We start from the raw sequence: 27,885 nt of genomic DNA, 5'->3' as shown, positions 1-27,885 counted from the left end.
GTGTGTGGGGGTGTGTGTTTCTGTGTTTGCTGTGGATTCATGATGATATTCATTACAGCAGAATGATAAACCTTTACTTTGTATGCTTTATGGTCTGTGAAGGACTCCGTTTATTATTTGCTTCTCACAGCCCCCTTCTGGAGTAGGCAAGGATTATTCATCTACCTTTGAGATGATGATATAATAATAACGGTACTTCTTACACCCAGGCAATAAATAGTCTAAGACCTTTAGAATGTTGCATGTATTAATTCTCACAATTACCCTAGAGGTAGGTATACTGTGATTATTCCCTTTTACAAAGGAGACCAAGGCACGGAGAGGTTAAGTAACTTGCCCAAGGACATACAACTTGAAAACTGGAGAGCTGGGACTTGAGTCAGGCATTCTGACTACAGATCCCAGCTCTTCCATACCGAGACATGTTGCCTCTGTAATGGAGATGCCGAGGAAAGCAGGCAGGTTAGATGACTTGTCTAGGGCCCCTTGTTCCCTCTGGTCATTGGATTATGCAAATCTGTACTGAGGGCCTGTTAATGTCAGGCCCTGTTTCAGATATTGGGTGACTGGTACTAGGCAGCCCAAGCCCTGGGCCTCATGGAGCTCGGGCTCCTCAGAGCTGAATTGAAGAACTTGACCCAAGTCTGCTGCCTTCCGGTGTCAAGTCTAGATGCCAACTGAACTGTTTGCAGGAAGTAGGCAGCTAGTCGGTCCCCGTGCTCAGAGGTGCCCTTTCTTTTTTCTTTTGAAGGTCGCCTGGTAGGTGCTCTGGATGCAGTGCTGGACTCCAATGCACGGGTCGCTCCATTTCGAATTCTGCTTCAGGTGCCTGGGTCCCAGGTTTATTCTCCCATAGCATGTGGTGAGTTACTGAGTGGATCAGACGTTTACTGGGCCATAGCCACTGGTGAGTTTTGTTCCAGTTGGAATATTCCAAACCTTATGGTCTAAGCATGCTGAGTATCTGCATGTTGGTGAAGCTTGAAGGTAACTCCTTTTAGTAACTCATCTGCTTTTATGAGCTCTTTTTTTTTCTTTTTCTTTTCTTTTTTTTTTTTTTTCCAGCCATCAAAAGCACATAAAGACTACATGCTTGGGCACCTTAACTTGGGCATGCCAGGCTTCTGCGTGGTGTGTTATTCCCGGGTGCTCGATCTCATTGAGTATGAACGGAGCCCTTTTCTCCTTAATTTTGTTTCTGACCTAACGAACATCTTCCTGGGTGTGTGCACATGTGGTAATGGGACAGGGGAAGCATCTGAGGGCTGTGTCTGACTCAGGGCGGTCTTCACCCTTCTTCTGCCACATTTATGCTGCATCACTGGACTTCTGTGCCCCATGGGAATTTCAAAATCCCCTCACCCTCTTCATCTGGGGTTTCAGTCCTCCTACACGATCTAATGGTCTACCTGCTACATCAGCGTCTCGGGGGCTGGGAATCGTTGCATCTGAGGAGCCCCTTTTATTCAAAAACAAAAATAAGATGCATCTTTTTAACTACTCAAGTCATAAATGTTCACCTTCCAGAAGCTAAGCTGGTAAGAGAGGAGGACAAGGAAATCTTCCACACCCCTCTACCAGTGCTGATCATTGTTCTGTGTACATGGGCCATATACATAGGGACTTCTAATTTTGTTTTTTCTCTTAACACTTCACTAGGTACCATATAGTTCCATTACTGCACATTCTTTAACATCAATTTTTTTTTCCTGGAAAAATATAAAGACAGAGAAGAAAATTTTTAGCATATCCACCATCCAATTCTAAGCACTGCTAACATCTTGGTATTTTCCCCCCAGTCTGTTGTGTTTTGTTCTAGTTAAGATGAATCCTTCTGTATTTGTATAAAATCATAAAAACGGCACACATTTGATATGATCCATCAACACTTGACAAGTACAAAGAAGAGAATGTGTCTCACCCCATATCCTAGCCACCCACAGTTAACCTCTGGTCACCCTAGGTTCACCTCATCGCACACTTTATACTACTTTTAGGGCAGGGATGATGATTGTTTTGAAGACAGAAGTAGCTTTGTAAAAATGCAGCCTGCTATTTTGTAATAAAATAATTACAGTGCTAATAATTGGCAGTGCTATTTTGTAACAAAAGTATTACATTTTTCCTTGATCTCAGTACACCAGAAGCTGAAGTAAAACCAGAGAAATGTTAAAGTTCAAAAATAAATGTTTCCTTAACACAAGAGCTTATTTTCTAAAAGGTTCATGGAAGGTTAAGGGAAGAGATTTGTGAAAGCATCACAGGGTTAGGATTGTGGTTTTTAAAGCAGTGTTGCAATTCTGACCATTTGCTTTCACTCCCCAGTTGAGAGGACAAGGATGCCAGCATTCTTATTCTTCCCCCTTCCTCTCCAGTTTCTCATTTAAAAATGTGTTATTAACTTAATGTTGTACTTTTCATTCTGTCTGTCACCATGCTATCCATCATTCTTTGGCTCTGTCCTCTGTTTAAATGGATCTAATAATGCTTTTACTCAGGTATGGTTTTCCTAATATGGAATCTTTAATTTTGGCTTCTCTCTCTCTCTCTCTCTCTTTAAGTAGACTCCATGCCCAATGTGGAGCCCAACATGGGGCTTGAACTTAAAACCCTGAGATCAAGACCTGAGCTGAGATCAAGAGTCGTATGGGTCTAAAAAAATAAAATCTTTAAAAAAAAAAAAAGGGGGGGGGGCGCCTGGGTGGCTCAGTGGGTTAAGCCGCTGCCTTTGGCTCAGGTCATGATCTCAGGGTCCTGGGATCGAGTCCCGCATCGGGCTCTCTGCTCAGCAGGGAGCCTGCTTCCCTCTCTCTCTGCCTGCCTCTCTGTCTACTTGTGATTTCTCTCTGTCAAATAAAAAAATAAAATCTTTAAAAAAAAAAAAAAAAAAAGAGTCGTATGGGTCGATGCCCAACCAACTGAGCCACATAGGCACCCAATTTTGGCTGATGTCTCGATTGCCTAGATTCCTGTTTTCTTCTCCCAGTAATGTCTCACGTTTACAAGGATGTGTCCCTTGCTTTCGGACTTGAGTAACACCTTGGCTGGGTGTGATAGTCTCTGGCCTTCTAGAGCATAGTAGCCATTACTCTAGGGTCTTCCTGTATTTAACAAGGCAATGGGAGAAATCTCAGGCTGGTCTTTTTTTCTTTTTTTCTCCTCCTTTTTAGCCTCTTATGGGTGATGTGCTCTTCATGCCTATAACTATTTGTATCTTTGAGGTTAAGTAGTTTAGTAACTTGGTTGTGATCTGTTACTCCTTTAAGCACATTGTGTTAAATTTTTCTGGAATTCAGTATGCTCTTTCAGTATACAGATTGATTTCTTTAATCACTTCAGGAAATTTTCTTGTTCTCTATGTGTTTTTTTTAAAAAATGTGTTTAATGTTCCGTTTATTGGAATCCCTACCTCAGATTCTTTTTGTTGGATAACTTGTCTTTTCATTCTTGTTTTTTTTTTTTTAAAGATATTATTTATTTATTTGACAGATCACAAGTAGGCAGAGAGGCAGGCAGAGAGAGGAGGAAGCAGGGTCCCTGCCGAGCAGAAAGCCTGATGCGGGGCTGGATCCAAGGACCCTGAGATCATGATCTGAGTTGAAGGCAGAGGCTTTAACCCACTGAGCCACTCAGGTGCCCCTTCATTCTTGTTTTTATCGGTCTCTTCAACTAGCATCCTGCATGCTATTCGTAGTCCTTTTCCGAGTGAATAATTCTGTTTTCAGCCATGTATCCCATACTTCATTGCTTTAACTTACTCATTCAGCTATGTTTTAACTTAATTAATTTATTTAGAGAGGGAGAGAGCACGTGAGCAGGGGCAGAAGGAGAGAGAGCATCTCAAGCAGATTCCATGCTAAGCGCGGAGCCCAATGTGGGGCTTGATCTCAGGACCCCGAGGTCATGACCTGAGCTGAAATCAAGAATCGGATCCTCGGGCGCCTGGGTGGCTCAGTGGGTTAAGCCGCTGCCTTCGGCTCAGGTCATGATCTCAGGGTCCTGGGATCGAGGCCCGCATCGGGCTCTCTGCTCAGCAGGAAGCCTGCTTCTCTCTCTCTGCCTGCCTCTCCATCTACTTGTGATTTCTCTCTGTCAAATAAATAAATAAAATCTTAAAAAAAAAAAAAAAGAATCGGATCCTCAACTGACTGAGCCACCCATGCGTCCCTCATTTGGCTGTGTTTCCATCATTTTCTTGGGTGTCTCCTCTCCCTTTTCTCTGTTTTTTTTTTTGTTTTCTCATCTTGGCATTCTTACTTTCCTGAGTTCACATTCTTGCTGTCTTACCGCATGAAGCATTTATGAGAATTTCCCTTTCCTCCTTGAGGCTTCCATTTTCTTTCTAGGACCAGTCCCTGTCTTTGGAACACCTTGTGCTCCTTTGTTTCTCTTTTTTTTGCTGCCAGGTGTTGGTTTGGTTGCTGTGCTCTTCCTCTGCACCCCACTGATGCTTGGACATGGTCCTCTAAGACTGACCCTGTGGCGTTTGCACCAACATAGGACTGTTGGACTAGTATTTTGGGGACAGAGTGGAGAGACAGGTGTGATGCTGGGTTGGATATGGGGTGTGAGACAGCAAGCCCCTGTTCCTTTCTCCAGTTTCTCTCTGGTTTCTCTCCTGTCACTTTGCCCCAGGCCAGACAGTGGGTCTTGCTCTGGCTTTGGGCCTTTTGATGTGAACATCAAGAGTTTTGTCTCCTTCTTGGTTTCTGAGGAGTCTGCAGAGGGGGGGACCCTGCTCAGTTCCTGAATCTGTGTGGCTGGGGCAGGGGGAGGATCTAGAGTAGCCACTCATGGTTTATGGAGCATCTCAGATCACAGCGAATTTATGGCTGCACGGCTCTCAACCTTATGGCTATAGCCTAATTTACTCTTCCAGTCCCTTATTAGATGCTTAATTAGTTCTGATTTTTCAGTATTTTAAAAACCTAAATGAACAATCATACACTTAAATATTTCAGGATACTTCTCAATTCCCAAAGTCCATTCATGTGAAATGTTAGGTGCCTGCCATGCTTGGTGTCGGGGGTTCGTGAGTGAGCGTGTGAAGGATGGTCTCCCTCCACCTGGCTTCACAGGGCCCTGGGGAATCCAGAGAGCAACCCACAAGTGGCAGGTAGAGCTGGAATGAGGATTAGGAAAGTAGGGGTGGCAAGAGCCTTGACCAGCATGTAGTAAGGAAATTCTGCAGCAGCCGGGGATGTACTTTCTAAGGCCGTCTGTCCATGTATCGCCAAGCTGTGTGCATAAAGGTTGCAGCAGCTTACACTCTCCCTACCCCCTTTGCCTCCTGCCCCGCCCCACCCTGGCAGTCCTGAGCAGGTTGAATTCCTCGAATGTTCTTTCTCTTGAGCCAGGATCTGCTTCCTTTAGTTTCTGCTTGGCTGAGGGTTTGCCTTGGACCCGATCCGTGGCAGGTCTAGGATGCTTCATGTTCTGTTCTATTAGCCACGGAAGTTCCCTGTGTGAGCGGTGGTTCTTTCCAGTGCTGCTTCTCTTGGGTTGGGGAAGAGAGGACAGGAAGGGTATTTGTATCCTGGGCTTGTGGTACTGATGGAGATACTTAGGCCTCTCCTGGGAGTTCCTTGGGCGTCCTGCACTGTGATATTGACTCACCATATTTAATATTTTATTGTGTCTTGAGCATTGAGAAAGGATCCCTGCCCAGGGTTTTAAGTCTCTGATAAAGCAAAAACAAGAACTGTAGGAAAGGCCTGGGCGGCACCAGGACGTGGGCAGGAACAGGAAGAGTGGCATGCAAGAATGATTTATATCTTCATTTGATTTTTGCACGGCAGTGCACGGGGACTATAGGAGAGCTTTTGAGAAGAATTTTTTTCTTCTTCTTCCCTTTTTTTTTTCCTCTGCTTGTTTTTAAGCAGAGGTGGAAGAGCTAGGAGGATAATCCTCTGGGTGAGTACTATTACTTGGCAGCAGATCTGTGGATGATTGTGGTCAGAAGGGAATAAGGATAATTTGCTATTATTTTTTGACTTACATGGATGAAGGAATCTAAAAGCTTTATAAACCTCACTGTTCTCAGTGTATAAAAGATGCATGGTGAGTGTGGTGAGGACTTGTGTAAGAGAAGGGTGTGGAGGGCTGTGCCCTACTTTTCAGTTGGCGCTCAGATGCCCCCTCCAAGAGACCCCACCCCTGCCTACCCACCCCTCCCAACTGCCTCCCCCACTCTGCTGGTGGAGCCCTTCCAGCAGTGACACTGCTGTCACTTCACATTTTTTTTTCTTTTGAGTCTGTCCTCTAATGAAGATAAAAAGTTCTCTCAGGGTCCTGCCCACCGCTAACCCTCCAGGGTCCAGGATAGAGTATGGTATTCGCAAAGAGTAGGCCTGCAAATAAGCCAGAGCAGTCAAGTATGGACTCCTGCTTTGGGGGTGAGTAAGTAGTCTGCTAGTCAAAGAAGGTAATGGGCTCAGCACTTAAGTCTCCCGTCCATAAGGCATGGGAGGTGGGGCATGCAATCGCCAATAAGACCTCTGGGCCCTTTCTGAGAAGCCAGGGCAGGGATATTCCATGCTGGGCGAGGCCCTGGGTCAGGAGCTCTGTAACGAGGGGCCAGGACCATTGAGCAGTAGAAAAACGTGCAATACAGGGGTCTTGCTTTCTTTAAAAAACAGATTAAAAAAAACCTAAACCATTTTTCATTGAGGTAAAATATATATAACCTAAAATTCGCCATCTTCTCCGTTTTTAAGTGTATAGTTCAGTGGCATTAAGTACATTCACACTGTTGTGCAACCATCACCACAACCCACTCCAGGGGTTTCTCACTTGCACAAACTGAAGTTCTGCGCCCAATGTCCCCATTCCTTCCTCGCCGGCCCCTGGCAGCCCCCATTCTGCTTCCTGTCTCTATGGATCTGACTTTTTAAGGCTGCGTTAACCTATTGCATGGGGACTTTCCCTTTGAAATCGGATATAATGATCAGCGCAGAGGAGAAATCAAGGCCATGGTGTTTGGGATCCGGAGAGTCACATCCCAGGAGCCAGTTCCTGGTCTGGGTCGGGAGAGGAGGGAAGAGCAGAGTGAGGAGAGGAGTAGTCCCGGGCTTCAGCCTGGGGTAGGTCAGCTTCTGATGGCATTGACACCTAGTCATGAGGTGCATTTGGGGGCCCTGGAGGAGCAAGGAGACTTTGCTGGGGTTTCTCTTCTGATGTCTCAGTCTGTGCTTTGTTCCGCAGTTGAAAAGCCCAGGCTATGAGTTACTGATCTGTCGTTGCATGTTCCTCTTGGTAGGTGACTCTCTGTGTTGTTGCTGTGTTGCTGACGTATGGTATTCTTTTTTTTTTTTTTAAAAGATTTTATTTATTTATTTGACAGAGAGAAATTACAAGTAGGCAGAGAGGCAGGTAGAGAGAGAAGGAGGAGGAAGCAGGCTCCCTGCTGACAGAGAGCCTGATGCGGGACTTGATCCCAGGACCCCGAGATCATGACCTGAGCCGAAGGCAGCGGCCTAACCCACTGAGCCACCCAGGCGCCCTGACATATGGTATTCTTTACCATGACCCTGAACACTGAATTAGTTATTGTCTTTGCCTTGTTTCTGGGAAGTAGAGGAAACCCAGGAAACCCTGGATTATCTACGTCACTTGTTCCAGGAGTTAAACTGATGATGTAAGAATTAGACTCCTTCTAACATTGATTAATTGAGCTATGGGGTGCATTGTCTTTTCTGGTTACTGAAAAAGGACTTGATTTCCTTGCCTAGTGATAGGATGGAACATGGCCAGGAGAGCAGGAATTTTCCGAGAAACTCGTCAAACCTTTGTACAGACCATCTTTTAATAATGCTCGTATCTTCACAGATCTGAATTTGAACTCGAGTGCCCTACTACTTTTGTGACAAGATAAGTACAAAGTATTCACCTTCTTAGCAAGGTCTTGTCCCATGGTTTTGAGTGAAATGAGGGAGAGCAGGAAAACCAGGAGAAAGTAAGTAGGTGAGCAGGACGACGCCATGATACCACCTTACACTAGTAGAGTGCAGAGAATTTCAAGCAGATCTGAGGGAGATACCTGCCTGGATGGGCAGAGGCATACCTGTATCTCGAGAGGAGGTAAATATGTAGTTTGAAAACAAAAACTTAGTATTTTCAATTTGGAAAATGAAAAAAATACACGGTTTTGAAATTTCCAAGGTCATTATAGGAAACTGTAGTTGTTCTGCTAATGAAAATGTGCGGTGTATATTTTTAAAAAATTGAGACTCACAGGAGTTAGGCTTTCCAGCTTAAAAATTACTTTCCTTTTGCCCAAACTTTCCTTGTTTGTTCCCTTCAACAACATATAGGTAGGCACAGTTAACTGACTTTGGAGAGGGAGGAAGCAAGGCATAAGTTGCTTTGTAACTTGCCAGGGCCACATCTTGCGTCAGGAGTGCCTCACCAGTGGCTCAGGCACAGGTCCTTCTAGAATGTTCTCAGAGTGTTCTTTGATTTCTTTCTTATCTCTGCCCTTGACCACGGCTGGCATTTTTAGGTTCTCCTGTTCTGCACCACTGTTCGCTTTGTCTTTGGAGACAGAATTTTATTATGGGAGGAAATGTTCCAGGGTGGATCAGATTAGTGTCTTGGTGAACTTTGTGCCAGTGCCAGCCAGATCTTTTTTCCAGAACAGAACTCACTGTGCACTTCAAGGAAAGACTGGGAGGCAGCCCTGTGGGAGGAAAGTTAGAATTGTTTCTGGGTGCACACTCTGAGGCCACTCAATGTGAGTTGGCGGATTTGTCTTTAGTTGCTTGGGATTTCCTTGAACAGCACTAGCTGGCATTTTCTGTGTGGGATTTTTCACTTGGAAATGGCTGAGACATGCCATGGCTAATGCTTCTTTTCAGTCAGTGAGTATGTGTCAGCAGGCTCCTACTGTTTTAGACAATTTTGCTTATGCTCAAAGAATTAAACTCTCCGAAGATGTTCATCCATTAGGGATGTTGCTTCTAATTATTTTAAAAAGCAGGCAACACCTGCATGTAACTTTTAAATTTGAAGGTCAAAGTGCTGTTTAAAAGACACTTTTGAACCGGGGTAGATACTTGCAGGCCCCAGGGTCTGTGTTCTCCAGGTAGCCAAAGCCCCCTCCCTCTGTTGCAACAGGCCGCCTGTCTCCCTCTTGAGACAGTTCTTCCACATGAAGTCTTTCCTTACCTAAATCCTGATTTGTTATCTGACCTACTTCGGAGTAAGTGTGACCTGGATAAAATCTAAAGGCTTGAAGCTGGGAATCTGACGTTTCTCTGGCTTCCTTCATGTTGCCTAACATCTGCACAGGGCACGACCTGTTGGAAAGAAGAAACCAGCCGGAGGGGATCTTGTCAGGTGTCTGGTTTTATCTTTTCTGTTTTAGTTGAATCGGGGAGACTGACTGAGGCATGGGTTTCCAACTAAGATGACTTTGGCAAATGACTTTTAATTCATGGTTCCTTACTGATCAAAAGCAAAGGCAGACTGTGAGAGCAGCAGGCTCTGGACTCACTCTGGTGCTGGGAGCCCTTCTCCTGCAGGCCTTGCCAGCCTGTGTCTGTTGTCCTGCTCCCTTCATGTAGCTTTCAGGCCACTGAAGCTGTCTGCGGCCCAGGGGGCTCACTTCAGGGCTTGCTGCTGCCCTGGCTTCTGGGACCTCTGCTAGAACCTGACGCGTCTGGGTTGCCTGGGACTGGGAGTCCTCCTGATCAAAAAAAATAATAAGGAAAATTCAGGGAATGTGAAATCCTTCACCCTCGTTTCTTGCTCTGCTTTCGTAAATTTTTCCGAAGTCTTTTACAGAGTATTCTTCCTAGGTGTGGAGGTCAGTTTATCCAAGTTGATGACTTTTTTGTTAACAAGGGCTCTTAAAGTGTTTTTTGTTAGGAAGATTTTCAGACCTACCCCAAGTAGTGAGGACAGTGTAATTGCGTCTTCCAGGCCCATGTGTTGGGATCAGGAAGCAGATGCCTTTGGATCATGGTTTTGCCTACTTTGCGTTATCTCTTTTTTTCTGTGCCTTCTTCTCACCCACTGATTTATTTATTTTTTTAAGGATTTTATGTATTTCTCTGTCAGAGCCAGAGAGGAGAAGCAAGGAGAGTGGCAGGCAAAGGGAGAAGCAGGCTACATGCTGAGTAAGGAGCTTGAAGTGGGATGCCATCCTAGGACCCTGAGATCATGGCCCGAGTCTAAAGCAGACACTAAAGGACTGAGCCACCCAGGGGCCTGATCTGGGTGGTTCTAATCCACATTCAACAAGGGCCACATACCTCCTTTGATGACTATGTCTCTTTTGTCTCCTTTAGTCAGGGAATCCTCCATTCCCTCTCTCCCACCTAACTTTGTATTTCCCCCCCAAGTGATTGACTTGGTGAAGAAATTCGGCCAGTTTTTTTTTTTTTTTTACATGGAATGTCCTGTGCATTATGTTTCTGTTTCTTTCCTCAAAGTATGGCTCAGCTCCTTTCTTAGTTCTTCGTTTGTCCCCCAAACTGGAAGATACTTACAAATGGTCAGTTAAATTCAGGTTTAACGTTTTCTTAAAAAAATACTTGATGGGGACGGTCCATGTCTTTTATACCATGTCTTCTCAGCAGGCCCGGTTCCCCTGGGTGTCCTAGTCTTTGTGATGCCTGGGTTAGTTAATGAGTTCAGGTGGCTGTTTTTAATTGCCTTCTTCCCCATCAACCTTTCCTCTAGTGGTTTGGCCCATTTTAAACCCTGCCCTATTGTTGCCCTATTCACTTTTTCCTCTACATATCACAAGGTTGTGATTTCCCACCACTCTCCCACCCCAATTTGATGTGTTGTTTTATAGCTGTGAGCTTGGGCTTGACTGTATAGGAGAACTTGAACTTAACTGGGACTACTTGGTGACCTTGAGACATGGAATGTTTAGAAAAGGGAGGAGGGGAATGCTGATGTTGGTCCTTTCATTGCCTCTTGTTAGTGTGAGGAGTTGGTGCCCTGGTGATCGGCAGTGGTGACAAGTGAATTGTTTTTGTTTTGGTTTTTTTTTCTTTCTTCGCTCCCTGTCCCTTTTTAGCATTGTCTTAAAATTTCAAGTACTGCTCCCAGTATTTTATCATGAAGTTTTTCCAAGTACGGGAAGTTGGAAGTATTGTACGGTGAGCCAGTTGTTATAGATCTATTGTGTGTCTGTTAATTGTGGTCCTTTATGTTACTGGGCTTGTGCCGTCCTCTGCCCCTCAGCACTTTAATCTGGCTTCTGGCACTTGGTCCTGCTGCCAGTCACCTTTGAGTGCTTCCCTGCTCTCTGGCCAGTGAGATGCGGAACGTTCACTTTGGGCCTTTCCTACCTCCTGTCTGCATCCACCATTTCTCCAGTAGCACTGGTTCCTTTTAGTGGAGAATGGCGTGTAAGGGCACAGTCATTGTTACTGGGTTTTCACTGCTTATAAGGCTTCTCAGGAAGTATGAGCTAAGGAGTATGTGTTACAAAAAAGAAAAGTAAGTCATGAGTTCATATTAACTTTCTTTTTATGCTTCAAGATTTTAATGTAAATTCTAGCTAGTAAACATAGTGTAATATTCATTTCAGGGGTAGAATTTAGTGAGTCACACATGAACTTTCTAATTCAACTGTAAAACTGTATAGTTATAACTTAGCTTTGATTTTATGTTTTTCTCTTGAACACTGAAAATCTTGGTTTCTAACAATATTCACATAATTAACTATCTCACACATCCACATACATATTATATCTAAATGCTGTCAATATTAATAATAAGAGTACTGAGTGAAATTTAAGTTTTGGCAGCTTTGTTTAGCCTTAGAATATATTTAACTATGGATGTATAGTCAACATTGTTTAAAATAGCTGTTTTCTATGTGTAATCATTTTGTAACCTGAAAAGTCTATCCATTTACTCAAGTATTGCTTTTTTCCCCTTATTGCTTTAACTTTTTTAAAAAAAGGAAAACTCTTTTGTAATGCCTGAATCAGACCTATAAAATCTATAGACAAGGTCTGTGTAGAGAGAAGCCTTTGATTGCTATCCCCTCCCTGTTCCCTTCCCTCTGCCACAGGGAAACCTCTCTTTTTTGTTAGCTGAGCTTTCTACTGTTTTGTTTTTACAAATATCCTCTACATTCTCACACCCTCCTTTTATAAAGGTCACATATATTCTATTCTATGCCTTGCCTTAGTTCACGTAGACCACAGCCTAGAAATCATTCCATATCAGATTTGAGATTATCTTCTTTGTTTTGTTTTGTCTTTCATTACATAGAACTGAGTACCATAGTTTATTCATCCTGTTCTCTACTGATGGACATTTGTGGTGTCTTCATCCCTGGCCATACCTCAGTGAATAACCTGGTGGTTAAATAATTTTGTGCGTATGCTGCAGAATCATTGGGGTAGGTTATCCTTTCCATCCTGCAATCCCATCTCTAGTAAATGAATATGAACCTTTGTTAGATACCACTAAATGTCCCTTCCTCCACTGGGTTTGTACCGTTGGACAAAATTGACGTCATCAGTAGATGAAAGTACCTGCTTTCCCAGATTCGTCACTGGATCTGTTGTCAAACTTGGGCATTTCCACCAATGTCATAGGTGTTTCTGCAATGGTTCTTGTTTGCTGTCCTTGTATTATGAGGAAGTCAAGCATCTTTCATGTTTAGGGCTGTTTTCAGAAACTCCTCGTTCTTACCCTTTGCTTTTTTTTTTATTGGGTGATTCTTTTCTTACCCTCCATTTTTAGACACTATCTAAGCATTAGGAATATTAGGCCTTTGTCTGAGAAATGAAATTAAAAAAATCTTTTTCCAGTTTATCATGCCCTTTAGTGGCTTTGCTTTCAGTGTGCTTACCTTGCAAAGGCTTTTTAATGTAGTGGGATTCAGAATGCCTTTCTTTTATACTTGATGATTTTGAGGCATGCTTAGGAAGGTTTTATTATTCCCAAGTTATACAGGAATTCACTCCTTTTCTTCAAGTACTCGTAAATTAGCTTTTTTCTATTAATACTTTTAAAACTGTTCTTTGTCTTCTGCCTTGCATTGCTTCTGACAAATCTCTCATTCTTTGTTGCTCTATAATTATCGTCTTTTCCCTTCATCACTGGCTTTCAGCAGTTTGATTAGATGTGATTTCTCTTGATGCTTTTTCTGCGTGGAGTTTGTTGAGATTCTTGGACCTGTGCATTTATAGTGTTCATTAAACATGAAAAAAATCTAGCTATTTCTTCAAATATATACATATTTTTTCTGTTCTCTGTTTCTTGCCCGGCACCCCTCCCCTTTATCCCAGGACTCCAATTAGTAGCCTGCTTGCTGCTGTTCCAGGGCTCACTGATGTTCTGTTATTTATCTTGTTATTAATCCTTTTTCTTCTGCTTTTCATTTTAGTTTTTAATCACTGTGTCCAGAGTCCCTAGTTTTAATCCCATCCAGTCTATTTCTGAGTTCAGACATTGTTTCTCCATCCCTACAAGTTTGGTTTGGATCTTTTTCTGTATCTTCAGTTTGGTTCTCTCACCATCCTCATGCTTTCCTCTACTTTTTGAACACTTTGGAGTATGTTTATGATCGCTGTTTTATGTCCTTGTCTGCTGATTATTTTATCTGTGTCCTTTCTGGTTCTGTTTCTATTGATTTTTTTTTTTTTCCTTTTGGTTAACAGTCAGATTTTCCTACACCTTTGTTTCTAATTCTGAGCAGTGTTTCTAATAGCACTAAGACAAGGACATTTTAATGACTGTTATAATTATAAATTGAAAATCCATTTTACTTTCAGTGTCAGGAAGGTTGATTTTTTTCACTTACGGCAAGTACTTTTAGGGATTCAGTATCTTAATTTGAATTCAGAAAAGGCCAAGAAAATTAGGGAAAAAAGGTATAACATTTAATTTCTTAAACAATGTAGTGAGATGTCCGTGGGTTAAAAATACGGTCAGTTGTGATGATGTGATACTGGTTCGTGTGGGGATACTTCTCTAGGCATGGGTCCGATGTTAGCGTGTCCACGTGAAGAGTGTATGGTGTCTGAAAATGAAAGGCTCTGGTTCAACCCTCTCGCCTGCTCATCTGTGACTTTTTGCTCAGATTCTTTGCTTCTGAGTTATTCTGTCTAGGATGAGTGTTGTGTGAAATTTAGAAATGACACTGCCTTGGCAGTGTTGCTTTTAATGAGTCCCTTTGTGGTCTGTATGGCTTTCAAGCCAGGCATTTGGTGGTTGACATCGAGTGTTTGGACAGAGGAGAAATGTGCTGTGTCAAAGAAACAGATCCTTACTACACACATGGAATGTCCATTCATTGTAAATTAGCATTTAGGTTAGCTAGAGAAGGCCCTTAATTCAGTTGAATAGTTATTAAGCAGAGAGAAACAGTTGCTTTTGAAAATTGAAGCTTGGATCAAGTTATTTATGGCGGTGTGCGTGCAGAAACTGTAGGTATAGACAACGAGCTGCCTGTTTTATTTCCTAAAAATATGTCTGGGGGAAACCTTGGCAAGTACATGCTGTATGTGTGAACTTGAAAGTGACTTAGCTCTTGGGAGCTGCCTGCCCAGCTCCCCAGGTTCCCATCTCCAGGTTAGGATAGAGTAAGGCCTTAGCAGCCAGGAGAACTGGCCTGGGTCTTGGCTCTTCTCTGCCCTAAGTTTTCATACCCAGAAAACAATACCACCTACCTTGTGCTATTTTTATTAAGATAAACAATATCAAGTGTATGACCTATCTAACAAAATGCCTGGACACATGCCAAGAATTCAAAAAACGGCCTGTGTCTACTACCTCTGCCTGTTCTGCTTTAGAGTTAGTAATTTAGAAATTACCACTCCTGGTAGTTGTGTGGTTAATTGGGGTTTCTAGGACTGTGTTTTAGTTTTGCATAGGCATTTGCAAGTCTGATTTGACTTTTTGTATGGGTAATGTTTAAGATCCTCTGAACTTTGATTTTCTTAGGAAATAGAAGCCTTTTTCTGAAGCAATAGAAATCTTTTTTTGCCTTAATAAAACAGGGTATAATTTTGCCAGTTGGATTTCTGTTAAAATCCACAGTGTTCCTATAAATTTTGGTTTTAGACGGCTCTATTGGCCTTCTAGAGCTGCCATAACAAAAATACCACAGACGGAGTGGCTTAAATCAACACTGATTTGCTCCCTGTTCTGGAGGCTGGAAGTGTGCAATCCGGGTGCCGGCAAGGGTGGTTTCTCCTGAAGCCCCTCTCCTTGTCTCGCAGATGGTTGTCTTCTCCCCGTATCCTCACATGGGGCCTTCCTGGTGTCTCTTCCTCTTCCTCCTCTTCTCTTCTTCAGTTTATTTTTTAGAGCATGCACTGGGGGTAGGAGTGGAGGGAGAGGGAAAGAAACTCTAAGCAGACTCCATACTGAGCACAGTCCCCAGCTCGGGACTTGATCTCACCACCCGGAGACCATGACCTGAGCTGAAGCCAAGGAAACCAAGAGTCAGATGCTTAACCAACTATGCCACCCAGGTGCCCATTTCCTCTTAAGAGGGCACTAGTCCTCTCAGATCCAGATGCCACCTTTATGACCTCGCTTAACCTTAATTACTTGTTCAAGGCCCTGTCTCCAAATATGGTCATATCGGGGGTTAGAGCTTCAGCATATGCGGTAGCTGCTCTCTGTCTTCATTCTGGAAGGCCACAGCAGAAACACTGAGAATATTGCTATGCTGGGAATTTGTAGCCTTTTTATCATTCCACTGCTTCGATGGGTGACATGTTCTCACGTTCTTATTTTCTCTTTACATTTCTCACCACTTGTACGTCTGTAATATGGTGGCTTTCCGATATTTTTTGAGCATGACCCACAGAAAATATTTATGTGTGTACGCTTCACTCTAACAAATTTTATAAGTCAGTGATTGGCCTTATAAAGTGCCATGTATTCTCTTTTCTACTTTGTTTGTTAAAAAGCTGTCTCCTGATGGGATACTTCATGTAATTTGGGAAACTTGGTTACAGCTTAGGTTTAGAACTTTGGTGTGTGAGACCTGTTGAGTGGCTTTCCTTTTTAGTCCTTTGGGGCCGAGGACATGCAGTTGGTTTGTACTGATTTACGGTATTTTGGAAGCCTATCATAAGACTTCCCTGCAGAGGAAATTATAGTTTGGAAAATTTCCCTGCCATTTGGCAACTTTTGTAGGAAATGGAAGATAGTAGGCTGGAAAAGTTTCATCATCTTAATTGTCTTGGCTGGGAGAGACATACAGCTATGTCTTGTATTCAGGAACAGCGTAGATTGTGATGAAATCTAACTGTGGCCCAGTGACAGATTTTTATTTGTGTGCCTGTTTTCTCTCTCAAGGTGTAGGCGTGGTTTTGTTTTAGAATTTACCTTTCCCTGACATAAACTCCTCCCCATAAGTAGAAGAATCTTTTAAAGGATAGAAGCCTAAAATTTTGATGGCTTTGTTTCAAGTCTTCGTTCCATGTGATAGACTGTGTTGGAGCTTGTTTATAGTGTTTATCATGGTGTCTGTGGTTATCAGCTGAGGATGACCTGCTTGGTTAGCTGTTAACAATGAACTGTGCTGTCCCTTTGAGCTTAATAGGATACATGAAAACCCGTTTCTTGTCATCCAGAAAGATGCACTCAGGAAATTGGAATTGCTCTAAGTACAAACACAAAATAACTTTTTTTTTTTTTTAAGTGTCAAACCATAGGAGTTTCATCATCTTATGATGTAAGGATTATGTAAATGTTATTTTGGAATTGAAATGCCACTTATTAATGGGAGGACACCAGCGTACTTCAGGATTGTAGAGAATGAGTTCATACCCTGCTTTTGCCTTTCCTTCAATACATATGACCTTGGAGAAGTGTTTGAGCCTCCATTTCCTCATTCAGAAGTCTTCCTTACACAGTAGTGAGCTAGCCCTTGGAATAGAAAAGTCACAAAGGTGAGTCTTCTCCCTTCTCTTGTTCTTCCTCATTCTGCCAAGGTTGTTTTTTTTTTTTTGTTGTTGTTGTTGTTTTGTTTTGTTTTTTTTTTCTCAATTTATTTATTTTCAGAAAAACATTATTCATTATTTTTTCACCACACCCAGTGCTCCATGCAAGCCGTGCCCTCTATAATACCCACCACCTGGTACCCCAAACTCCCACCCCCCCGCCATTTCAAACCCCTCAGATTGTTTTTCAGAGTCCATAGTCTCTCATGGTTCACCTCCCCTTCCAATTTACCCAAATTCCCTACTCCTCTCTAACGCCCCTTGTCCTCCATGCTATTTGTTATGCTCCACAAATAAGTGAAACCATATGACAATTGACTCTCTCTGCTTGACTTATTTCACTCAGCATAATCTCTTCCAGTCCCGTCCATGTTGCTACAAAAGTTGGGTATTCATCCTTTCTGATGGAGGCATAATACTCCATAGTGTATATGGACCACATCTTCCTTTGTTTTTTAAATGAATTAGGAGATCATGAAAACATACTCAAGGAACGCTTGGGTGGCTCAGTCACTTGAGCATCCAACTCTTGATTTTGGCTCAGATCATGGTCTTGGTTGTGGGGTCTTGGGATTGAGCCCTCTGGAGGCTCTATGCTCAGCGGGAAGTTTGCTTCTGGTTCTCCCTCTCCCTCTCTCTGGTGCTCCCCATCCCCTGCTCACATGCTTTCTCTCTCTCAAATAAATAAATTAAAAAAACAATACTCAAAGATTGATGACCCCATACTCAAAAAAGTACTCAAATTTTTTTCCCATTTATTCTTTGCCTTAAATAGTCTGACCAGTTGGTTTTATTACGATAGATAATAAATACAAAGATCTAGAAAGAGTAAACCTTAAAGAGAAGGGCAGAGGTCCAGGCATCCCTAAGTCTCCTTGCAAGTTTATTGGCTTTAGTGAAGACCCAAGGACTCTCTTTTGATGGTGTGATCTGCTGTCCCCTCAACTAGGAAGACCCCATTGCTGACCACCCCCCCCCCGCAGTTATAGTAAGTGTTTTTGTGACTGACACCTACATGGTTGCCATTGGAAGACACTGAACAGCAGAGTCTTAAGCCAGAGGTGGGCAGACCTGAGCACTGAGTGTAAGGCACCAAGCAGACTATGAGGGGCTCGAGTTCAGGTAGATGACACTTAGAAACTTCATGAGAATCCTGCTGTGAAGCCTGACAGAACTTGGTTTGACTTGTGTTTTGAAAGGATCTTTCCCCCTTGTAAGAGGAATGGGGAGTCTGAAGGGCCAGGCGTTTCCAGCAACCAGAAGGGCCTCCTGGGTGGGAGGGGGAGGAGAGTGAAATGATCCTGACCACGCCTCCCCCCACCCAGCTTGCTCTCCTAAACTGCACGTGGCTGCATGTCCAGTCTGTTGGTCCTTAAAGAGCAAGAGTTGGGGGGAGGGGTGGCTTGATGGACAGCTGTGTAGATTGGTGTGGACTGAATGGTATCTTCCTCCCCCATGTTCATATCTTGAAGCCTTAGGCCCTAGTGTGGTATTGTTTAGAGGTGGGGCCTGGGGATGTAATTAGGTTTACAGAAAGTCATGAGGGTGGGGCCCCATGATGGGTTTCCTTATAAGAAGAGGAAGAGAGACCAGATCTCTCTCTTGCTTTTCCTTATGAAGAATTCTCTTTTTTTTTTTTTTTTAAAGATTTTATTTATTTACCTGACAGAGAGAGATCACAAGCAGGCAGAGAGGCAGGCAGAGAGAGAGAGGAGGAAGCAGGCTCCCTGCTGAGCAGAGAGCCCGATGCGGGACTCGATCCCAGGACCCCGGGATCATGACCCGAGCTGAAGGCAGCGGCTTAACCCACTGAGCCACCCAGGCTTGGATTGCTCTGATGACTCCTTCCTAAACTGTCCGTTCAGAAAAATCGGTCCCCACACAGATGTTCTTTATACTCACTGATCCTAAAAGCACAAGTCTGCAGTAAGTTCTAAGAACTCTGGCATTTTTATCCCTAGGCTTTCTAGAATATCCCTCCATGCATCTATGCTCTGCAGGGAGGAAATCAGCAAATAGCATACAAAAAGTTTGCTGTTTAAAAAAATGCATGTCTGACTTTTGTGTGTATGGTATGTGGTTCTGTTGACCACTATGCCTCTCACATTGGCGAGCTTATTCTGCATTGGTGTTGGGTAGCCCTTGACCTCTTAGAGGTTAGATTATCTCCTGCTTCCCATTTTGGAAATCTTGTCCTCCTAGCTGGGCGTTTATCTGTTCCTGTACTATGCACACCTGATGCACACGTCCCTTTTCCTGTCCATCCAGGGCTTGTTTCAAGGCAGGGGACTTTATCGAGCACTTGCTATATGCTGGGTCCTTCACTAGGAGCTGGCACAGTCCCTGTGCCAAGGTGCCCATTGTCTAATGGAGAGTAGCAGGAGTCTCCTCGAGGGGAAATACTAAAATAACTAAGCTTTTTGGCAACAGTTTTGCTTAATGCTTCAGTAATGGGGTGATTTCTTAAAGAAATTAACTTACTAGATATGATTTAATGTTGTACATTTCAAACATTTAGTATATAATCTCTCATGTATGTTCTTAAGGGATATTGTTGTAAATGATATGAAGTACAGCTTGGTAAACCTGGAAGTTCCCTAGGTTGTTGCTGTTGTATTTAATGATGCCTGTTGCGAGTGGCCACACCCTTGGGCAAGCAGTAGAGCTTTCTCAGAAGGCTCTCCTCTGTGACCCTGGGCTGAGGTCCCTCTTGAGAGATCCCTGTCTTCACAGGGTAAACTATGTGAGACTGTTTGGAATTGGCCCACTTTGGGGGGCTTGTTTCCCTTGGAACAGCTGCGTAATTATGAATGTTTCTGTCATTGAGTGGATGTGGTGGGAAGTCCAGGCATCAGCAAGGGCGACAGGATGTCCACATGCAGTTCTTGGCCTACCCATGTAGCAGTGGATGGGTGTTTGCAAATCCCAGTGCTGTGGCGAAGGATTCTGTGGCTTCAAAGGAGGGTGTCTTTCTGTGGCCCAGGATGTGAGAAACCAGGATGTTTTTATCACAAACAGAGGTTTCAGAATATTTGGAAAAGGAGTTCATGATCTAGGAGTTACTTTTAATTTCATTATCTTTTTATGTTCTAACCCAGGTGCGACATTAGAGGAAATAAACCAGCATTGGGACTGGCTGGAGCAGAATCTCCTGCACACTTTGTCTGTCTTTGATAATAAGGATGACATTGCCAGCTTTGTCAAGGGGAAGGTAAAGGTAGGTCGTTTGACTGAAATGCTTCTTCCCAATTCCCTATCTTAGAACTTCTGTATGGCATTTTGAGCACTGTAGCATTTTTTATCAGATTCGAACAGTTTTCTCCACCAGGACTGAACATCTTGGCTTTATACACAGTCAGAGGAGCTGGACTGGTCACTTGTCAGACTTCATGGTCAATCTGGCAAAATACACATGAAACTGGAAAATCCACGCTCTCAGGCCCAAGTTTTTGTTTTCCTTTATAGAAGGGAAGGTCCTCTCTTGTCTCAGGGAGAAAAAAATGCCAACATTTATGTTTTTGCAGAGCAGAAATGTTACTTGACTCCTTAAACTCGTTATTCCCACCTTTTTGCAGTTGTGACATCTTTTCATTCTATTTTGTTGGACCTGGCACTTTCCTCTTCCCCAAAGTGGGTGTTTATTCTTCAGCTATGTTAATTAAATGGAATTAAAACCAATTAGGTTTTGAGAGGGCAAGATAGGACTATTTTGGAGGTTATCTGTGAATATCTTGTGAGTTCCATCTTCTCTGTCATTGCAACAACATAATTGGTACCCGGTGCTTTATATGCCCTGTCAGGCAGAGAGAGACTATTTCTCATTCCGATTTTTACCTTTATTAAACACTTTAACACGTTAGCCTAGTTTTCCTCCCTGTCGGTAAAATCCCCCAGACCATTGATTTTGTTTATTTTTTTCCTCAAACGTTTGCCTCAAAAGTGCCTCAGCTTTTAGTAAAGGGTGTCAAAATGAATTCTCGGTTTTAAAAGGACAAAGCGGAAATATTCTTTTCCTTTGGGTATCCGGGACTCCGATGTCCCCAGGTAGGAACCAAAGGTCTCCTGAGCCAGGCAGTGTGGCTTTGTTGGCTGGTGGCCTCTTGGTGTCCCCTCTAGCCTCAGGGGTTGGCAGGTAGACCTAGGCTGTGGTGGGGACTCGTCCAGCCTGTCGGGTACCATCTCTGCCTGGTCCGACTGACTAGCTTGGTTCCCTAGGTCAGATCCCACTGGGCCTTAGCTACAGAAATGCCTTTTCCATGGCTATTTTTCTCACGTGCCTCCCTTCTCCTTTGTCTAATGCATGCTGTGGTGGTTTTTTGATTTAGAGTTTCTCCTTTTAATATGGAGGAAGGAAATTCATTTCTGCTGCAGTGTCTTTAGGAAACCTTCTGCAGAGGAGGAAGCAGCTTTTCCTCTAGCCTCCTAGTTTCTCCTCCTACGGCCTGGAGATTGAACTGGCAAAAGTCAAACTGATGAGAAAAACAGTTGATCACCGTGTGCGATGTGCGTACACATGAGGAAAACTCAGTGACGAGTAACTCAGAGGGGTGGTTAGAATGTGGAGCTTATGCAGCACCTCAACAAAGAACAGTATGTTTATAGGGAAGGGACAAGACAAAGAGAGGGGTAGCCAGCTGTGGGAAGGTAAATGTGGGAGAAATGAAGGGAAGAGAAGAAGGGCTGTTTTTGTGAGGTTGGCTGGGCACATTCCTCTCAGTGCTGGTCAGAGTCTAGAGTTACCCTCCTCTTCCTGGCACAGAAGAGAGAGGCACCTTCACAAATGGGTCTTGGTGTCCTTGTTTTAGGCAAGTAGTGGGGGAAGGCGGAGAGCCTTTTTGGTGTCTGCCGTTTCTCAGTTGCCTTCAGCTCAGAATAATCCTTATGCCATAGTGGCACAGTTTGGGATGTCATATTCCAATCTCCTGCACATCAAAACTGAAATGCCTTTAAAAAGAAAGAAAGAAAGAAAGAAAGAAAGAAAGAAAGAAAGAAAGAAAGACAGACAACAGTTGTGGGGAGGCCGCTCGCCTGGAGCAGGGGCTGAGGGTGGAGGGGTTCTTGTGGTCTGAGATGGGGTTATATCTGTGGGCCGCTGTGTGGTGTTGGTTCTTCCTTTCCTCTGGGAAGATCCAAAGGAATCAAGAATTGGGGCTTTCCTACTCGTATCATGAGCAGCTGGCCGCTCTGTCAAGCTTTAATGAAACCCCTGTGCTTAGAGTTGTGCTTGTCACCAGGCCCTGCAGTCCATGGAAGTCAAGGGTCTGTATGGTCACCATTGTTGTGGCTGTATCTGGAGCCCATGCCTCCCGTTCTGCTTTCTAAAATCCCCTTCATGCCTCGTGGTCTGGAACTTTATATGTTAGACATGCTTTTAAAGTTATTTGTTTTCTTATAATTTTTCTATTTAATGATGTCTGGTTAAATAAAACTTGGAAAAGAAGAAAAACATAATGCAAGAAATTAGAAGCACTTGAAATTTTACCAGACTTCAGATTCATTTCATAAATCTTATTGTGGGGTGCCTGGGTGGCTCACTTGGTTAAGCATCTGCCTTTGGCTCAATCCTGGGGTCCTGGGCTCAATCCTGGGGTCCTGGGCTCAAGCCCCACATTGTCAGGCTTCCTGCTTAGCAGAGAATCTTCTCTCTCTGCCACACTCCTTAGGCCGCGCTCCCATCTTGTGCTCTTGTTCTCTCTCTCTCTCTCTTTTCCTCCCTCTCTCTCTTTTTTTTTTTTTTTTTAAGATTTTATGTATTTATGTGACAGAGAGACATCACAAGTAGGTAGAGAGAGAGAGAGGAGGAAGCAGGCTCCCTGCCAAGCAGAGAGCCTGATGCGGGACTTGATCTCAGGACCCTGAGATCATGAACTGAGCCGAAGGCAGAGGCTTGACCCCCTGAGCCACCCAGGTGCCCAATAAATAGGATCTTTAAAAAAAAACAGACTAACTTGTAACTCAAATTTGGATAGTTCTTCAGGGCTGATGCCTCAGATTCACTTTTTTTTTTTTTTAAAGATTTTATTTATTTATTTGACAGAGAGAGATCACAAGTAGGTAGAGAGGCAGGCAGAGAGAGAGGGGAGAAAGCGGGCTCTCTCTCGGGCTGAGCAGAGAGCCCGATGCGGGGCTCGATCCCAGGACCCTGAGACCATGACCTGAGCCGAAAGCAGAGGCTTTAACCCACTGAGCCACCCAGGCGCCCCTCAGATTCACTTTTGAGCCAGTAATTGAATTATCCTGTCCCTGTAGGGAGTGCTGGGAGGTATCACACAATAGTAACTTGTTAGGAAACTCAGGCCTAGAAGTTGGTGATTTGCCCAAAGCCTCATGCCTGGTTAGTGGCCAAGTGAGAGACTTATCTTGGGTTCTCTGCCCCCCACCCCCAGCTCATCAGTCCGCCAACCGTGGCCCTGATTCTGGGTGGTAGACGGAGTGGCGCGCCACTTTCCTCCACCCCTGGTGTGTGTGTGTGTGTGTGTGTGTGTGTGTGTTGGTGGCAGTGTAGACTCCTCAGGGGCCTGTGCTTGGCTATCCCTTCCCGCCTCTGCCTGCCTCTCCCTTTGTTCCTTTCCCTGACGAGGGGTCCCTTACCTTTCTGTGTGTCAGGCTCTGATTGCGGAGGAGACGAGCAGCAGGCTTGCCGAGCAGGAAGAGGAGCCTGAGAAGTTCCGAGAGGCCTTGGTGAAGTTCGAGGCCAGGTTCAACTTCCCAGAGGCAGAGAAGCTGGTCACCTATTACTCCTGCTGCTGCTGGAAGGGCAGGGTCCCCCGCCAAGGCTGGCTCTACCTCAGCATCAATCACCTCTGCTTCTACTCCTTCTTCCTGGGCAAGGAACGTAAGTGAGGCTCGTGCTGCCGTTCGCAGGGGAAGCGGACCCTCGGGAAGCTCAGTGCTGGTCTGAGATGAGAGGAAGAGCTAGAGTGTGAAGGATTTTTAAATGAGTAGTTGAGATGATAATGAGCAATACTTGATTAACTTCCAATGGTGTGTGCAGACAATTTTATTTCCATATGCAACCACCACTAATGGGCTTTGGTTTTGTGAGAGTTCATTTTTTCCATTGCCTTAAACATTTCAGTGAAGCTCTCTTTGTAGAGCTACTGAAGGTTTTTTACTTGATGTTGCTCTGAAAACGCATTGTCAAAACTGACAGCCCAATGCTTCTAAAGGAATGGAACATATTGTTGCTTCTTAAATGTGCTTGATTGGGGGAGGAGGGCATTTAAAAAGTTCCCAGCCCCGAAGGTCATGACTTCTCCTGGAAAAGAAGCAGGATGTACAGCTGTTCCTTGGAATGGGAGGGAATTCTTCACCTGGGTCCACTTGAGATTCAGGCAGTGATGAACTTTTCATACTTTGATGCACTGACCATTACCATGCGAGGTGATAGAATTCCAAGATAAGAAAGAAAAGTCGTGAGTGTTGGTTGTATATTGAATTTTTAAAAAGTCATTCCCACGGAAACTTCTTTTGGAACTACATACTGTTTCAAGCACCCAGGCAGGATGGCAGCTGTGTGTGTATATAAAACAAGTATATGCGTATGTATGTGTTTATATATGTCATTTTTTCTTCTTCCTGCATTTAAGTTTATATTTCAAGTTGAACCAGTGGGAGGGGCTTCTCTGAAATTGTGTTGACACAGCTTCCCACCCTGGGTCATCGCTCTCTTTCTCACGCTGCCAGCTTCAGGTCTGATCCTTCAGTACATAACGCCATGTGTGTACTTTCCCCACCCTTGGTCTGTGCTCTGACCTGATCTTGACCATCCTTATTCTTGTACTTTGTGCAGTGCTTCTCAAAATTCATGGTCTTTCCCTTCCCCATTCTTTTTTTTTTTTTTAATTTTTTTAAAGATTTTATTTATTTATTTGACAGAGAGAGAGAGAGAGATCACAAGCAGGCAGAAAGAGAGGAAGGGAGGCAGGCTCCCTGCTGAGCAGAGAGCCTGATGCGGGGCTCAATCCCAGGACCCTGGGATCATGACCTGAGCCGAAGGCAGAGGCTTTAAACCACTAAGCCACCCAGGCGCCCCTCCCTTCCCCATTCTTTTGCCTCTTTCACCCTTCAAATCTACCCTTCAAATTCAATTCAGAATTTTATCACCTCCAGGAACTTTCCCTGGTCCCCTTACAATTTGCACCACGTTTGTGTTTCTGCTTTAGATTCTGACAAGTTAGTGGTTGCTTATTTTACATGTCTGTTTTCCCTGTTTGAACGAACTCCTTAAGTGCAGGGCTTTTCACAAACTAGATGCTTCATGAAATGAAAGTTGATGTTATCGATTGTATGTATTTGTATGAAAGACTTAGGTGAAAGCAGTTAGAAGTAGCTGAAGAAGCTTCATCTCAAGCCTGAAGTCGATGTGTGGCTTTCTAAGTCACGGAAGCCCCGAAAACGTTACTGCGAGAAGTGGAAAGAAATAGTAGAAAGAGAAACACTTGAAGTTCTCCTTGATTTGAAAAAGAAAATGAATTAGTTTCTGACACCTATCATTCGTGGTGACTATGCCAAATTTTGTTAGGATGCTAAGTTTTGAAAAAAAAAAAAAAAGATTTCTAGTATTTGATAACATTTAAAATCACTTTAAGTTGTTACAGTGTCTCTTTTTTCTATTTGCATTAGTAAGCTCTAGTTAGCCTCGCCATCACTGTATTGGAAACATTTCCCAGAATAGAACACTTGTTTATAAAATGTACTGTTTGTACTGTATTACTTTAAAGAATTCCATAGAAATTGTACTGTGTCTTCTAAGACTGTCATTTGACACAGTCTAAATGTTAAGTCTGTTTCTCTAAAGGAGATCATGAATAATCCTCTTTTGCACTTTTTTTTCATAGCTTACACCATGAATGCTGCTTTTGAAACGAGAAATTATGTAAATGGAGAAGTTTTTGGATATTTTGCAAATATTTAGGTTTAAATATTCTTGAAGTTTTCTTTTCCTGTTGTTAAACTTGGTATTTCAGAACGCTGTCCCCTGTGTGTGTGCAGTAGCCAATAACTTGGAAAATTTTACTTAAATCTTATAAGAAAAATCACGAAACATGAGTTGGGTTCTAACACACAGCTGTCAAGCAGTTTTGTGCTTCCCCTTTCCTGCTCTGGTTTTGCGTTTCTGCTTAAGGAAATCCTTGGACTCTTGTTTGCTGGTACACTCAAGTTTGGCTCACATGTTAGGGTAACCTACGTATTTGCCTTTTTTTCCCCTCTTCTAGTTAAACTTGTAGTCCCTTGGGTCGATATCCAGAAGTTGGAAAGAACGTCCAACGTCTTTCTGACAGACACCATCCGAATCACGACGCAAAATAAGGAGCGTGACTTCTCCATGTTCCTGAACCTCGATGAGGTGTTCAAGATCATGGAGCAGCTGGCCGACGTGACACTCCGGAGGCTGCTGGATAACGAGGTCTTTGACCTGGACCCAGACCTGCAGGAGCCGAGCCAGATCACCAAGCGGTAAGGCGCTTCTGTTTTCGGTTCCTCACCCACGGGACTGTGGCAGTGCGCCACCACATTCATTTACATGTGCTTTGTTAGTCTTAGTTGTACCGGTTTAAATGTCCCTTGTGGCTTGATGCAGATTTTCCTGTGGTGTTGATCATGATTGTGACATAGTAATTGGCAGCATGGTTGATTATTTTTTTAATAAGGAAGGTTTTTTTTTTCTTTTAAGATTTCATTTATTTTAGAGAGAGTGAGCAAGCTGGGGGAGTAGGGGGAGGCAGAGAGGAAGAGAATCTCTAGCAGACTCTGCACTGAGCGTGAGCGCAGGGTGGGGCTAGATCCCATGACCCTGACATGACCCAAGCTGAAACCAAGAGTCATGTGCTCAGCTAACGGAGCCATCCAGGCACCCTGTTTGTTTCTTTTTTTCTTTCTTTCTTTCTTTCTTCTTCTTCTTCTTCTTCCTTTTTTTTTTTTTTTTGCAGTTGACTTTGATTTCTGGATCCAATTCTGCTTTTTTTCCAGATATTTGGAAACTGATTTTTATAAAAAATACTTTTAAGTAAATATAATATGGATAGCTTCATGATAGAATTCCATTCAGCACTGTGCTTTATTAGCGAACATTAAGAGATTCCCTGGGATCATGACCTGAGCCAAAGGCAGGCACTTAACTGATTGAGCCACTCAGGTATCCATGAAAGTGCTTTGTAGAAAAAGTTTTCAGGACAATGAATTTATTTTTGGTACCGGTTAGTCATTAGAAATGTGCCTCAGTAATACTCTAAGTTCACATTCTTTATGATTTGTTTGCCCCTACTGATGCTAGGTATGGAGAGATCTGGAGCAGTTGCTTGAATTATTAGTCATTTTAAAGAAGTTCGGCTTCATTATCTAAAATTTAAATGGTGGCGTACAGCTGAGCTTGACTGTGATTCCTGACTTGGTGGTTTAGACCAGGTAACTGCAGAGTTTATACAAAGATAACCTTAGAGAAACAAATCATCTAACAAGTGCTATTGTGGCTAGATAGATTTGATATCATTAGAGAATCCCACTACTATTTAGTACTACTAGACATGAAAAAAACGTTTTAATGTGGGAAAATACACACAATATAATATTTGCTACCTTAATACCGCTGAACTGAACCATGCAGTTGAAAATGGATAAATTCATATTGTGCAACCCTCCCCTCCATCCAGTCCTGGGACACTTCATCTTGCAAAACTGAAACTCTGTCCGCATTAAGCAATAACTCTTATTCCCCTCCTCCCCCAGCCTCCGGCAACTTGCCACTCTACTTTCTGTCTGAGTTTGACTACTTGAGGTCCCTCATGTAGGTGGAATCATACAGTATTTGTCTTTTGTGACTGGCATATCTCACTTAGTGTCATGTCCTTATGGTTCATCCGTGGGTGCCAGAACTTCCTTCCTCTTTAAGACTAGGTAGTAGTCCATTGTGTGGATATGCCACATTTTCTTTCTCTGTTCATGCATTGAT

At 43.4% G+C, this 27,885-nt stretch overlaps 1 protein-coding gene across 7 annotated transcripts in view; it reads left to right on the top strand.

Moving 5' to 3' along the window:
* Positions 1 to 27,885, top strand: part of TBC1D8 (TBC1 domain family member 8) — a 106,684-nt gene that overhangs the window by 43,439 nt on the left and 35,360 nt on the right. For 3 of the 7 annotated variants that reach the window (XM_044263677.1, XM_044263675.1, XM_044263674.1), the window contains exons 2-5: positions 752 to 862; positions 20,033 to 20,151; positions 23,541 to 23,769; positions 26,153 to 26,393. In XM_044263677.1, coding sequence (XP_044119612.1) covers positions 752 to 862; positions 20,033 to 20,151; positions 23,541 to 23,769; positions 26,153 to 26,393 — 700 coding nt within the window. Of the gene's footprint in view, positions 1 to 751; positions 908 to 20,032; positions 20,152 to 23,540; positions 23,770 to 26,152; positions 26,394 to 27,885 lie in introns of all 7 variants that reach the window. The other 4 variants (XM_044263673.1, XM_044263672.1, XM_044263678.1 and 1 more) reach the window with 2 other exon arrangements.

This window comes from Neovison vison, chromosome 8, assembly GCF_020171115.1.
Source record: "Neovison vison isolate M4711 chromosome 8, ASM_NN_V1, whole genome shotgun sequence".
Lineage (NCBI taxonomy): Eukaryota > Metazoa > Chordata > Mammalia > Carnivora > Mustelidae > Neogale > Neogale vison.
The sequence above is the reverse complement of the archived record's forward strand: the minus strand, read 5'-3'. Positions and strand labels throughout refer to the sequence as shown.